General features: G+C 43.0%; 1 protein-coding gene across 1 annotated transcript; it reads right to left on the reverse strand.

The window, feature by feature from the left end:
- Nucleotides 1–2222: 2222 nt before the first annotated feature.
- MRPS33 (mitochondrial ribosomal protein S33) lies at nt 2223–12842 on the reverse strand. Its single transcript, XM_019452956.2, has 3 exons — nt 12767–12842; nt 6801–7042; nt 2223–2995 (listed from the first exon to the last, which is right to left on the reverse strand). The coding sequence occupies exons 2-3, from the start codon at nt 7013–7015 to the stop codon at nt 2890–2892; spliced, it is 321 nt and encodes a 106-aa protein (XP_019308501.1). The 5' UTR covers nt 7016–7042; nt 12767–12842; the 3' UTR covers nt 2223–2889.
- Between the last annotated feature and the right edge of the window lie 1706 nt (nt 12843–14548).

The following is a 14548-nucleotide window of genomic DNA, read 5'->3' on the forward strand; positions in this document are numbered from 1 at the left end:
CCTGTGTCTCCCTCTCTCTGTGACCCTCCCCTGTTCATGCTCTGTCTCTCTCTGTCTCAAAAATAAATAAACGTTAAAAAAAAAAAATTTATAAAATACCATGCTAACTCTTTTAAGCTCCTCTTACATTCAGGCCTTCTCCACAAGTTGGAGATGGCCTCATTCGAAACATCCACTGGGTTGTTCTACACCGTGTTCAGGCTGAGAGCCTGTTTCTCAGCCTGACATCCTGGGGTAATCTTCCACCCACCTGGCTCAGCTGCACTGGCCGAGAATAACAGAAAGTGTACACTTTTCTGAGCAAATCCCTGGGATCACACAACTGTCATTCATACAACCTTAGGGACTGAGTCTGTCTCCTCCACAACTAGCACGTGGCAGGCACAGGGCAAGTGCTCAGAGAATTCTAAATGAATAGATTCTCAGTCCCCTGATGAAATGAGACACAAATTACCCAACTTGAAGTAGTTTTTAAAGCTAATATAATGGCCCCAGCCATACCATCTGGATCATGCATCTTTAAAAATATAATTTATCTGAGACATGGGATGGGATTCTTACTGATTCAGGAATTATTTGCAGGGCAGTTATTGCCGGGACTTCTAATGCTGCAGGGAAAGAAAGTCATAGCTTCAGTAGCTGCTATATGTACTCTTGCGGGTACTTTGCTCTTTTCCAGAGAGAGGCAGAAACGCCCTTAAAAAGTCTTTTAGCTGGACAGTGTGCATCCAGTTAAAGCTACTGTATTATATACTTAAAAGTGGTTAATATGGGGGGTGCCTGGGTGGCTCAGTCGGTTAGGCTTCCAACTTTGGCTCAGGTCATGATCTCACAGTTCGTGAGTTCAAGCCCCGTGTCGGGCTCTGTGCTGACAGCTTGGAGCCTGGAGCCTGCTTCAGATTCTGTGTCTCCCTCTCTCTGCCCCTCCTCCACTCACACTCTGTCTCTGTCATTCAAAAATAAACATTAAAACAAATTTTTAAAAAGTGGTTAATATGGTAAATTTTACAACAGAAAAGAAAAAGTACTTCAAAAAATTTACTAGACGTTAGATTTTTGGAACTTGAAAAAAAAATCAGAGAGGCCTCACCACCTCTTTGGAACCTCACTGCTAGAATACAGTAAAATGAGCAGCTAGCTACTCCTTTCTCAAAGAAATAACACCTTACACACTCACTGCATTGGTTAACTCCAAGCTTTTGCACAGAACTTGCAAAGCCCTTCATGGTCTGGCCTCTTGTTTCCTTATGAAACCTATACAGTCTGTGATCTTTTTTCCACTCCGTGAACAGGACACTTTCTTCCTACCTTAGGGATTTGCAATAGAGTTCTCTGTGCCTCACACACTTTTCCCATCATTTTTTCTTTTTAAATTAAAAAAGATTTTTTTGTAGTGTTTATTCATTTTTGATAGAGAGACAGAGCGTGAGTGGGGGAGGGGCAGAGAGAGAGTGAGACACAGAATCTGAAGCAGGCTCCAGGCCCTGAGCTGTCAGCATAGAGCTTGAACCACAGGGCTTGAACCACAAACCGTGAGATCATGACCTGAGCCAAAGTCGGATGCTCAACCGAGCCACCCAGGCGCCCCATAAAATTTTTCAATTTTACAGTGAGACATAGCATGCAGGGAGGGGCAGAGAGAAAAAGGGAGAGAGAGAATCTTAAGAAGGCTCCATGGTCAGCACAGAGCCCAACATGGGGCTTGATCCCATGACCCTGGAATCATGACCTAAGCCAAAATCAAGAGTCGGACATTCAACCGAGCCACCCAGGCATCCCATTTTTTTTTAATTTTTAAGTAAACTCTACACCACACGTGGGGCTTGAACTCATGACCCCAAGATCAAGGCCTCTTTAAGGAGGCAGTTTTTTTTTTAAGTTTATTTATTTATTTTGAGAGAGAGATGGGGGGAGGGGCAGAGAGAGAGGGAGAGAGAGAATCTCAAGCAGGCTCTGTACTGTCAGCATGGAGCCCGATGTGGGGCTCAAACTCATGAACCATGACCCGAGCCGAAATCAGGAGTTAGATGCTTGATCAACTGAGCCACCCAGGAGTGCCTAGAGAGGCCTTCTTGAAACTACCTGAAGTTTGGGCCTCTTGCTGTCTCTGGATTGAGCCATCCATTGATCCACCCAGGAGGCCTTCTTGAAACTACCTGAAGTTTGGGCCTCTTGCTATCTCTGGATTGAGCCATCCATTGATCCACACTGTCGCAGAAGTCTGAATTTTTCCTTTGTAGCATTTAATACAATTTCATTTGTGTAATGATACAATATTTAGTCTTCCCCACAAGCCTGAAAGTTCCACAAGGAAGGGACTGTTTTCTATTGCTAACCATGGTATTACCAGGGCCCCAGTACATTGTATACAGCAGGTACTCAGTACTCTCTCAGCAGGTACAGCCGTGTCCCACAAATCTATCTTATTAGATAGTCTCCAAGGAATAGGTGGAGAGGTACCTAAAGTTGATGAGCTTGGTGGTGGAGACGGTGGCTGAGCGGTCAGAGGGGTGGAGGAGTTCAGGGCTGGTGCAGTGGGGGAAGCAAGAAGGGATACTGAGGACACTAAAGGATGCTCACCGAATGAGTTTGTCCCCGTGCTCTCAACATCCCATTTCCACCCCAAATGAGTCCTTCTTCAATCGTTTCTTTAGAGAAAGAGGTAAACATCTGAGTAAAAAACCAAGGCCAAAACAGCTTTGCAGAATTATAACATGTCCCAGAAACCAGTCACGATTCAACTGGATTGGACTTCAACACAGAAATGATTGTGTTCCTCCAAATCTTCAGTTTAGGAAGCTCCCACTCCTCCAAGATGTGGAAAGATGAATACACCTTCTTCTGCTGCCAGTTGCTGAGAAAGAAGTTTTTTCTCCTGATGGACCGACACTATTTCTTTTTTGCTGCTCTTTTCCCTTCTCCTTTCCTTGGTTTCCCTTTGCCACGAAGCTTCTTTAGACGCATCTGCTCATCCTTGAAGTCCTGATGCTCATCTCTGAGTGGAGAAAGAAAAAGAGCCAGTATTTGTACCTGAGTGGAAAAGCACACCAATGTAGCACTCTTCCCTTAGGCTGTTGTGGTTATCGGTCCTTGACTTCTACAGGGCACGTGCTCAGCCTGGTGAACAGAAAGGACAGCGAGTCCCCAGTGTATGCATGAGTTGTGTTCCAGAAGTTCACTTCTGAGTCACAGTGTCCCCACGAGCGACAGTTAAATTCCCAGACCAGCCCATATAAACCTATGCAACTATGATACAGTGCTAACAATTACCCCAAATTTCCCTGTAACACTAAGACTGAACAGAGGGAAGCAGAAAGTGGGTATGAGCTTCAATAGCCACACAGAGACCCTGAGGGCCGCAGGAACCAGTACGTCCTACAAGGAGAAGAGGTCTGGAGGAAGCTGCCTTCAAGGCCATGGATGATTCACACGAAAAGGCTGCTGGGGAAAGGCTCAGGCAGAAGGAAGCCAAGTCAACAGACAGATTTAGAGATCAAGAAGCCAGGGCTGTTTGGACATGTGGATGGGGTGTAAGACGGCCTATACTCTAGAAAAATGTCTGCATTCTAGGATCAAATACCTTTTAACATGTAAGTTCTAGAACCCATTTCTTTTCTTTTCTTTTCTTTATAAAGTTTATTTATTGAGAGAGAGAGAGAGCATGCGTGAGCTTGTGCGCCTAAGTTGGAAAGGGGTTGAGAGAGAGGAGAGAGAGAATCCCAAGCAGCTCGATCCCATGAACTGTGGGATCATGACCTGAGCCAAAATCAAGAGTTGGACAATCAACTGACTGAGTCACCCAGGTGCCCCTGGAATCCATTTCAACCTGGGTTTAAATCACAGCTCCATCTAACATTTAGTAGCTGTATGCCTTTGGATAAGTGACTTTTCCCTCTCTGTAGCACATCTGTAAAGAGTGGATAATAATGGCATATGAATTAAATATGGGGGGGAAAGGTTGCTGGGCCCAATTTTTCACTCCTTAGGTGGTTTTAAAATAGACTGGTTTTCCAGGGTACACAGTTTTATTCCATGAACAGGATGGACACAACTGAGCTATTTGGAATTCACTATGATTGCCCTCAAATAATCTATTCTCAACAGAGCAGCCAGAGTAATTCTTCAAAACTCTAAAACTCAAAAGTTTTCTTAAAACTTCATTCCTCTGTTCACAGGCCTATGAACGGTTCCCCATTTCACCCAGAGTAAAAGCTAAGACCTTGTCATGGCCCTCAGAACCCTTCATGATCTGCCTGTGGCCCTACTGCTCTCTCCATAGCCCGTGCTACCCCTGGAACATACCAGGTACACTCCAACCTCAGGGCCTTTGCTCTGCCTGGAAAGTTCTTTCCTAGGTCCCACTTGACTTACTCACTACCTTTAAGTCTCTGCTTAGACCTCATCTTCTCAAAGAGGCTGACCTTGACTGTCCTGTTTAATACTGTGACCCATCCTTTCCCCACCCACCACGTGCCCTTCAGCATTCTTGATCCTGCTCAGGCGGCTTTACTATTTTTTCCCCCACGGCACACTCAGCTGTGTAGCGTATCCGCTACATCTGTTCTCCTCTTCTTCCCTCCCTGCTCCACTCCCGCCAACCCTCAGCCAGAAGGAAGGCTCCAAAGGCAGGGGTCTTTGTCTCTGTGATGCTACAGCCCAAGCACCTGTGTCACTGAATGAGTCAGTGTTTATGAGAACCTATGCGTCCCTCCCTCATTTGTAGGCCTTTGAGCAATATTTTCTTTATTGAAGATCGTCTAGTTTCATCCTGCCCGATGCCACAGGAGGTCTTCCATTAGAGGCACCATTTACCATAACCAGTGACCAAATACATGAAAAGAATTGTGCTTTTCCACGGATAACTAACCACTAAGTATTTTTTCCCTATCCCCAAAGATAGTCAAGGTTTTATTTTTCAAACAAATGTACAGTGGCACCAAACAGGTAAATTAAAATAGCTGAATATGACTTTGTTATGGGTTATAATTTTCTACTCGGGAGATCTGCCTTCCAGTGATATTTTATTTTGGGTCACAATACAATTTTTATTTTCTCAGCCCAGACTAATAGCAAGGGAGAAAGCCCCAGAGCAATTCCAGAAATTCAGAATGTGTCATGGATTATAATCTCTCTTAATATATTAACTAAGAAAATCTATTCTGTTTTGTTCACTGCTGTTCCTCTAGTGCCCATCTTAGTGTCTATACATGGAAGATACTTAAAAATATTTCTGTTGTATAGATGAGTGTACCAATTTTTAGTTACCTGGAATGAATTATTAATTTTATTGCATTAAATAGTCCCAAATTAACTTTTGTACTGCTGCCTTAAGACATGTGCAATTAAAACATACTAAATTTTCTTAAAGAGTAGATTTATTTATTTTTAAAAGATTTTACTTTTAGGTAATCTCTACACCCAACATGGGGCTCAAACTTATGACCCCCAAGATCAAGAATCACATGCTCTGACTGAGCCAGCCAGGCACTCCAAAAAGTAGATTTATTTTACATTAAAAAAAAGGTGGGGGGGGGGGCCTGCGTGACTTAGTTAAGCATCTGACTCTTGATTTCAGCTTAGGTCATGATCTCACGATTCATGAGATCAAGCTCCCAGTAGGTGTGCTGTTAGCACAGAGCCTGCTTGAGATTCATATTCTCTCTCTCTCTCTCTTTCTCTCTCTCTCCCTCCCTCCCTCTCTCCGCCCCCTCTCTCTGCCCCTCCCCTGCTCCGTGTCTCTCAAAATAAATAAATAAACATGAAAAAAAGGTAGATTTTAACTTTACACAATTACACACTGTTTGAATTCTTTTATAATGAGCATGTATTAGCTTGGTAATTAAGGCTTTCTTTTAAAGAAAATGATCACATAGGCATTTGATCTCTTTTCTTTCTGGAGCAATACATAGTCCCAAGTACCTATACATACACAAATATGGAACACATGGTATTTAGAGCCTGTGCAATCCACATATTACTCTTAAAGGTGAACTACAACTTTTTTTTAGATCAAAAAATATATCAAAAAGGGTACAAACTAAAAATGCCAAAAATAAATAAACATTAGAAAAGGGGGCACCTGGGTGGTTCTGTCACTTAAGCATCTGACGTCAGCTCAGGTCATGATCTTGCAGTTTGTGGGTTCGAGCCCTGCATCGGGCTCTGTGGTCCAAAGAAGCCCGCTTTGGATCCTGTCTCCCTCTCCCTGCCCTTCCCCCACTCATGCGTGCTCTCTCCCTCTCTCAAAAATAAACACTAAAAAAATTTTTTTAAATGCCAGAAGAAGGTAGAAGCAAATAAGAACTGCAAAAAAACTGTCACTAGGAAAGAAAGAAGGCTCCCATAAACTCGCTAGGAAGGGGATGGGCTGCAGGCAGGGCCTCTCTTCATCTGACCAATCAGAACCTGCAGCTCTGGCGGCCTGCAGGGGCGGGGACAGGGTGGGGGGGGGTTCTTCTGCAGAATTTGCATCAGTTTTCCTCTGCATCCCTTTAAAGTGCTCTTAAATTAATAATTAAACATCTCTGTAGCTCAATATCCAGTCAGTTTGTCCAGGTTTAGACATAATTAAAATCTGTCTTCCACTAAGTGCATGTTTCCTTTTTTTTTTTTTTTTTTTTCCTGGTGTGACCATTGTTGAGTATTTTAAAAGCCTTTCCCCCCAAAACTGTGCCTTTTGAACAACCTGGGCACTTTTATAAGAGCCAAAAAACTATTAGGATAAAAAAACTAACTTTTTCCTTTTCTGATCTCCTAGAATAATCTCTTACAAGTTACTCTTTGTGCTTTTTTGCCATTACCTATAGAGGCCAAGACAACGTAGCGTCCCCATGAGTGCGAAGTAAGTGTTGTGATTTGGATACCAGTCGTAAGTCTCCTTCCTCTTGGCTAACGGTTGCTCACTGAAGAGCTTCACCACTTTCATGGATTTGGAATCGGTGGGCCTGGCAACTTCACCAAAGAGCCGGGCACTGAGACGACTCATGCGCAAGGCATATTCTGAAAGTGAAGACATTTCCTGAGCAGCAAGGAGCAAGGGTCCCTACAGAAAATGAGAAGAAACATCAACAGGTTAGTGTATGAAATTCTAAGATTAACCAGTGAGCACTTTAGAAAATGAAACCAGCAGGCCACACGTGCATGTCATGTGGCCGACAGGACATGCCTTGGAGTTGGGAAATGTCCACAGTCCGAATGGTGGTTTCCTTTGCATGCTTTATTTACATTTCTAATTTTTACATTTGGGATTTCCATACTATTACCTTGCTGTAGTGAACTTTTTACAGTGAACTGTTTTGTTATTTACTGACAGCTTACCTGTTTGTAGGCTAGATGAGGACAGGCAAATGAGTTATCCTACCACAGCATTGTTATTATACCTTCAGAAAACACCCACCTCAGCAATCTGCAGAATAAAAATGCTGACTGCTTGCCATCTAAAGGTTTAATCATGGCAGAGAAATAATTATCCTGTTGTCTTTATTATAAGCCCTTTGAACACTGTTCTCCTCAAGGGCTCCAGATGGCTCTGAGAACTGCTAATGAGTTATGAGGTCATTTAGCCTCTAGGTTGCTGGACTGAATTCTGCCTAGAGACTGAGAGCCATTCGGGGAAAAAAACAAAACAGAGACAGTAGTCTTATAAATAAACCCAACGGCTCTTAAGATTCATTTTATTCCTGAAAGGAAGGACTTACGGGTTATAAGGTTATCTGTCTTTTCTTCCGTCTTATATACTCTGCCTCAGTGCACGCCAGTTAACTTCTTATTAACTGAAAACAGTACATTGAATGTTGAAAGAGGTAGGAGGATGCTATCCGTAATATGAAGAAATTTCAGCTAATACATATCAAAAATTAATAGGCGATACCTAAGAATCAAGAACATTGCTGGTAGAATAGCCGTCCCATCCCATCCCAGGCCAGATGCAGAGCTTCCTGGTGGCTGATGGTGCTAGTTACTGTGAAATTTGGAGAGGAGAATCTTTGCTAAGAAACTGTCCTGGGGGACAGTCTGGTGGGGGTGAAAAGGAGTTGATATCCAAACAGAAAAAAGGCAAAAACCTATCTTGAAAAACCAATCGGGAAAAAATATAGAAAACAAAAATATTTCCTAGAGGGCCTGGCTGGCTCAGTCAATGAAGCATGTGGAGTTTACTTAAAATATAAAGTAAAATCTTAAAAAAAAAAAAAATAATAATAACACCCTCTAAACAAGAAAAGTGCCCAGTGAATTTCAAAATAACTTGCAAGAAAAGAAAAAAAAAACCCAAAACCAGTTTAAATTAAGGAATTTTTCTTGTCCATTTCAAGACCCATTGAAAGAGCAGAGGCTGACCTCAAAACAATTGCAGAATGTCGATCTCAAACCAGTTACCAATCGTTTAACACCAACCAAGCAAACCTGGGCCAATAGTGCCATCTGAAGGCCAGCAATGGGAGAACTATTGGATCTAGGGTCTCTTCTCTGCCCCTCCAACCTGGGGATCCCATGCAAACCTTGCTTTTTCCATTTCCTGTCAGCACTCCTGTTCTCAGATTCACTTCTGTCTCAACTCTTAGAGTTGTGTGGATGGGAGTGGGTTGGGTTGGGTTGGGTTGGGTTGGGTTGGCTTGTTAGGGGTAAAGTTATATTTTCATCAGTGAGAAAAAAAGGCATTAACAGTTCAATGTATAAATACGAAATCGTAATAAATCAGCGCTGTAAACCTCTAACGGCCTTGCAGACTCCATAGTGGTCTTCAGAGGCTACAAAGTTTCTTTGCATGCTTTACCTTTCCTCTTTAATCTTTTTCTGAACATCAGATTTAAAAAAAAAAACTAAAACAAACGGTTTCTTAATCACCTTTGCTTTGTTTTGCTTAACTGCTATTATGGCATTAGAATAAATTTCTTCTGCAAGTGCACAGTATTTCCACAACCAATTATTTGATGGCCAGGGAACTATTGTTTTGTTACAATGTTTTCAGACAGATAATGTTCCAAATTCCATTGCTTTTTTTCTTTTTTTCAAGAGTTCTTTTTTTTTTTAATGTTTATTTCGGAGAGAGGGTGAGCAGGGGAGGGGCAGAGAGAGAGGGAGACAGAGAATCCCAAGCAAGCTCCACACTGTCAGCAAACAGCCCCATGTGGAGCTCAATCTCACCAACCACGCAATCATGACCTGAGCCTAAATCAAGAGTCTGGTATGTAACCCACAGCTGTCCAGGCGCCCCCCCCCCCCCCCCATCGCTTTATTTTTAAATGAAGATGCAGCATGGAGTCCTGAGGCCTAGGTTTGCATCCTGGCTCTACCATTTATCAGCTGGGTTATTTTAACAGTTACTTATTTTCTAAATCTGAGTTTCCTTTTTGGAAAACAAAGCTTGCGGGGCTACTGTGAGAAATAACTAAGACTGTGACAGTAAATAGTTACTTAAAAAAAGAAAAAAAATCTAAATGTGTTTTTAAGTTTGGTGCTCGTATGATCTAATCAGACACAATTATTTATTCTTTGTCCTTATTTAATGCTTATCTTTGAAACACTGTGTGTGAACAGGGGAGGGGCAGAGAGAGAGAGAAGGGAGGAGGGGGAGAGGGAGAGGGGAGGGGGGGAGGGAGGGAGGGAGAGGGAGAGGGAGAGGGTGAGGAGGAGAGAGAGAGAGACACAGAGAGAGAGAGAATGAATGAATATCCTAAGCAGGCTTCTCGCTGTCAGTGCAGAGCCCCATGTGGGGCTGGAATTCACGAACCGTGAGATCATGACCTGAGCCGAAGTTGGATGCTTAACCAACTGAGCCACCCAGGTGCCCCTATTTATTTTTTAAGGTTTTATTTTTAGGTAATCTTTACACCTGATGTGGGACTCATGCTCATGACGCCAAGACCAAGAGTCACATGGTCTGACTGAGCCAGCCAGGTGCTCCTATTCCTTGTCCTCATTTAACCATAAAAAAAGGAGATACCTTAGGAAAAGAGGTACACACTTCATGCAGTTAAACCGCTATCTCCCTGGAATGACATCCTCACTTACAAAAACTGACAGCCAGAGAAATGCAGGGGAGGGGACCAGCAGCTCAGTAACTTGAAAGGCAGCAAGGAGGAAGGGACCCCTAAGGAGAGTGATCACTGAAGCCATCATAGGATACTAAGTTATCTCCAGGCCCACTTTGTAATGTAGGAAATTACTGGGAGACATAAATGGCAAAGAAGTCTCATTAGAATCCATTGGGACACGGCTATACCACAAAATCCAAGTCCTAAAACTTTTATGATGGAGAAAGGGAATAAGCCTCTTCAAACCTGAATCCCTTACTAGAAATAAAGATCCATTTGCTAAAAAGAAGAAAACGGAAAATGATTATAACAATTATCAATTACTGCTCTGTAGTCTCCTTCCACAGAGCAGACATACGTCTCTGATGAAGAATGGCATAGGAGCTTGGTACGCTCTGTTTTGTTTTAACTTTATTTATTTATGGGCGCCTGGTGGCTCAGTCCTTAAGCATCAGACTTCGGCTCAGGTCATGATCTCATGGTTCATGGGTTAGAGTTCCACAATGGGTGAGCTCGAGACCCACTCTGGGTAAAAACAAAACAAAACAACACAAGCCTTGCTTTGGGTGAGCCCCGCTTCTCTCTCCTCAACCCCCCTCTCTTTGCCCCTCATGGGATTCTATCTGCCCCTCACTCACTTGTGCCCTCTCTCTCTCAAAAGTTTATTTATTTACTTTGACCGTGAAAGTGAGCGAGCCGGGGGGCGGGTGAGAAGCAGAGAGAGGGAGAGAGAATCCCAAGTAGGCTCCATATTGTCAGCACAGAACCCAATGTGGGGTTCGAACTCCTGAACCATGAGATCATGACCTGAGCCAAAATAGTCAGAGGCTTAACTGACTGAGCCACCCAGGTGACCTCGTATGCTGTTCTTTTTTTTAACATAGGCTAAAACAGCTACACAGTTCTGTTGTCCATAAATACTGGTTCTAGGACTGGTAAATTGTCACTTTTTACTGGCTTTAAATTTTTTCTTTTTTTTTAACTGGAAAGCCTTACTTAGGATTTTTTAGGATCCTAGTATGCCTCCTTACAGAATCTTTGAATTTTATGTTACAAATAAAAAGATTATTTTAAAGACAATAAAGGAAAAGGCAAATAACTTACAGGTCAAGATTTTTATTTGCATGAAGCCATTCCAGCAAGTATAAAATAGTCACTTAAAAACTTAAAAACATCATTTTTCCTTAAATGAAATCTAAAGTAAACAGTACCATGAAGAAAAATTAACTGGAGTGGAAAATGCTAAGGAAAAAAATATATATACATATATATGTTCAAATGTACTGCAGCAAGACATGTTAAGCCCACGCAAGAAAATTCCCATATTTTTACTCTAGCATAAAGGGGCAAGTTTCATTGATCTTTTTGACAGGTTTGATGCATTTAAAAGTTCAGGTTTTGGGGGCACCCTGGGTGGCTCAGTAGGTTAAGCGTCCCACTTCAGCTCAGGTCGCTATCTCAGGGCTAGTAGGTTCGAGCCCCACATCAGGCTCTGTGCTACTAACAGAGCCTGGAGCCTGCTTCAGATTCAGTCTCCTCTCTCTGCCCCTCTCCTGATTGCGTACGGTCTCTCTCAAATATAAACACTAAAAAAAATTTATAAAAAAATAAATTAAGGTCAATAACTGGCTTGGGATTAGGTTTGCTTTTTTTTTTTCTTTGAAAAGGGCAGATGAAGTACAGGAGTTCTTAACCTGGGTATCCCTTAGCGGGGTGAATCCCGTCGAACTTTAAAAGTGTATGTTGAATGTGTGTGTGTAAATTCTGCTGGGGAGAGTTTTCATCATTTTCTCAAAACCACTGGTTACTGGAGAGCACCAGCTTTGCAGTAGAAAAACCGTTTGGAATCTTGCCTCTGCGCTTTGATGGCCATTTCGTGTCTGCAGAAGTAGGTATCCTTTGCCTCCGTTTTCTCATCTACCACTTGAGTAAGTTACTACCTCATGTGTTTTGAGGCTGACACGCATAACTCGTGGCACAGTGGTTGCCCTAATAATCATCAGGTCTCAGGGAACCCACACACGTTCTTCACACGTGTTTCACAAAACTAAATACGATGCTTTATTATTTTTAAAACCTGGTACAGACTGTCACTGGGTCGTAGGGACACGAACGCTCTGAACGTCAGTCCGCTTTATTCAGTTCAACAAAAACGCCACCAACCCCCTGCAAATGACTGGATCACGCCTGCTTGTGATGGAAGCAGGGGTCAAGTCAGCGGACGCTTGTATCCTTAGGATATTCCCCAATTTGTTTTTTTAAGTTTGTTTGTTTGTTTTTTAATAATCTTCATACCCAAGGTGGGGCTGGAACTCAAGACGCCCAAGATCAAGAGTCGCATGCTCTTCGGAATGAGCCAGCCAGGCGTCCCGCAAATATTTTTCTTTCAACTGGCAACAAAATTAATCTGCATCCCCACACAAAGTGACGGTACAGAATACCGCCGGATGAGCTGACAAACCGAGCCTTGCACGCTACCTAATCAGAAAGAGAGTAACTGTGTCAGAGAGGCAACTACGCTAGAGTCCTTCGTTTGGTAAATTCCCCCATTTACGCAGGAAAAGGCCAACTTGTCTGTTGGACGGTGTGAAACCACCGAGCTGGTTAATAATGAAATCGAATCGTCTTATTCTTGGCAACTCTACAAGGCTGAAGACCCTCGCAGAACCTCTTCCACGATCGCCGGAATCGCACACTTACAGAACCCCCCCAAAGCTCCCGGACAGCCTTACCTACGCGCGACCTTCCTCTCCCGCGGGCCCCTCTCCCGGAAGGCCCTCCCTTCTCCCGGAAGGCCCGCCCCCGGCCGGGCTCTAAGCTCGGAAGCCACTCTACAACGGAGAGCAGTGGAGAAACAGAAGCTTGCGGCTAGAGGGGAGACCTAGTGAAACCCGGAACTACTAGCGCTCTCTCTTGGAGGCCTCAGAGGTCCTACTTGGCACCTGCGCAGTGAGGGCAGTGCTTCGGGTGTGTGGACTGGAGGTGGTGGTTTAGGGAGGAAGATTGGCTTTGCTGAAAAGTCTTGCAAGGTTCGCTAACCGTATTTTGTTGGAAAAGAGCTACAAACCCTCCAAACCTCTAAAGTAATGGTCGTGCGCGTGCCGCGTGGTGGAGGATAAAATGCACTTTCTTTTTTCCGTTCCTCTTTTTTTTCATCCAGCTTAGGCCTTGATGTGCTCCAAGGGCATTGCTTGACTAGGGGCTGAAGGGTTTTCTGGCCCATCGGCGATGCCATTCCCCTCTCCTTGCACTTACCTACTCATTTTCTAATAGTGGAGTAGTAACACCTCTAAGAGGGCCGTTCTTGATACCTTTTGCTGGATCAGGGCGCCATTTGGAGCTGCCTGTTTATCTCCCCCAGTGGCCCTTCAGGCAGGAGGGATGGGATATTTATCTGACTTTTTAGTAGTTACCTAGATAGGCTTGGGAAATAGTGGAAATACTGTATTTTCCTCCATGCTAAATCTGCTCTCAAGCACGGCACACCTCAGGCATTGTATGAAGTCTTTATTGACTGATAGTAAGGCTGAAGACATTATTTTCTAAGCATTATTCGAAGCTATTCACAAATACTCCAAAACGTATCCCGGAAACCAGGTGCATCAGCAGTATGCCATATACCGGGAAGGTATTCTGTGGACACTCTCTTCCCTCCTATAGAATCATGTTATTTTTTGACGTTGTTTTAAAAAGGGAAAAAGAAGCCCCAAATGGTATCCTTCCTCTGCACCCATACCCACCACAGCAAACCAAAACTTAATCACAGTTTCAGCCTCTCTCAAGAACTTAACCTTTTAACAGTCAATCTGAAATTTCTTGATCTGCACTAGTGAGGTAATCTGCATGATAAAAACCCCCGTCTTCCCACCCCCCACACAAAAAATGTCCTGAGTTGAAACAATTCTTTCTTTTATTTTGCTAATAATTTTCTTGCACCACCCTACTACCATTTTGTACAACTCAGCTCGTTTCTACTTGCTAGATGGGATGCTTTCTGATTCATAACTCGCTTAATAAAGCCTAATGGATCTTTAATTTTATTCTGTTGAATTTTGGTTTTTAGCAACATCTTATCAATCTATAGAATTTGCTCTTATCAAGTTAAGTTTTGACAGTTTATCAATCTATGATATTTACCATATCAGCCTTAGAAACTTGGTCTGGTGTGAGTTTACTGCAGTTACATTTACACACAATGTAATGAGCATCCCTCATCCTTTTTTGCATAGCTCAGTCCAAAAATAATGGTCTGGGTAGAATTTTCACCTTGTCTTTTGTGTTTTTGTGTAGTTGCCTGTTTTATCTAATGGCCACTGAATCATGTAAACAAGAAGGCTCCCTTTGCATGTTGGGCTGTTGGAAAGTTTAAGGCTAAATTTGCAGTAGACTCATGGCAATGAATATTATGATGTATATTTGCATAAACCTTGTCACTGGCTCCATTTATATATCTATTTTTGGCATTTCCCTTTTCACCTATCACCTGTGTTATCAGTATGTTTTGTGAATATCTC

The sequence above is a fragment of the Panthera pardus genome, unplaced genomic scaffold (assembly GCF_024362965.1).
Source record: "Panthera pardus isolate Hobbes unplaced genomic scaffold, ASM2436296v1 HiC_scaffold_8, whole genome shotgun sequence".
NCBI lineage: Eukaryota > Metazoa > Chordata > Mammalia > Carnivora > Felidae > Panthera > Panthera pardus.

Excerpts from the sequence above, each read along its gene's own strand:
- MRPS33 (XM_019452956.2), bottom strand. The coding sequence starts at position 7,015 with ATGTCTTCACTTTCAGAATATGCCTTGCGCATGAGTCGTCTCAGTGCC. Across the intron at positions 2,996-6,800 it reads CGTTGTCTTGGCCTCTATAG|AGATGAGCATCAGGACTTCA; the intron begins GTAATGGCAAAA and ends TTCTCCACTCAG.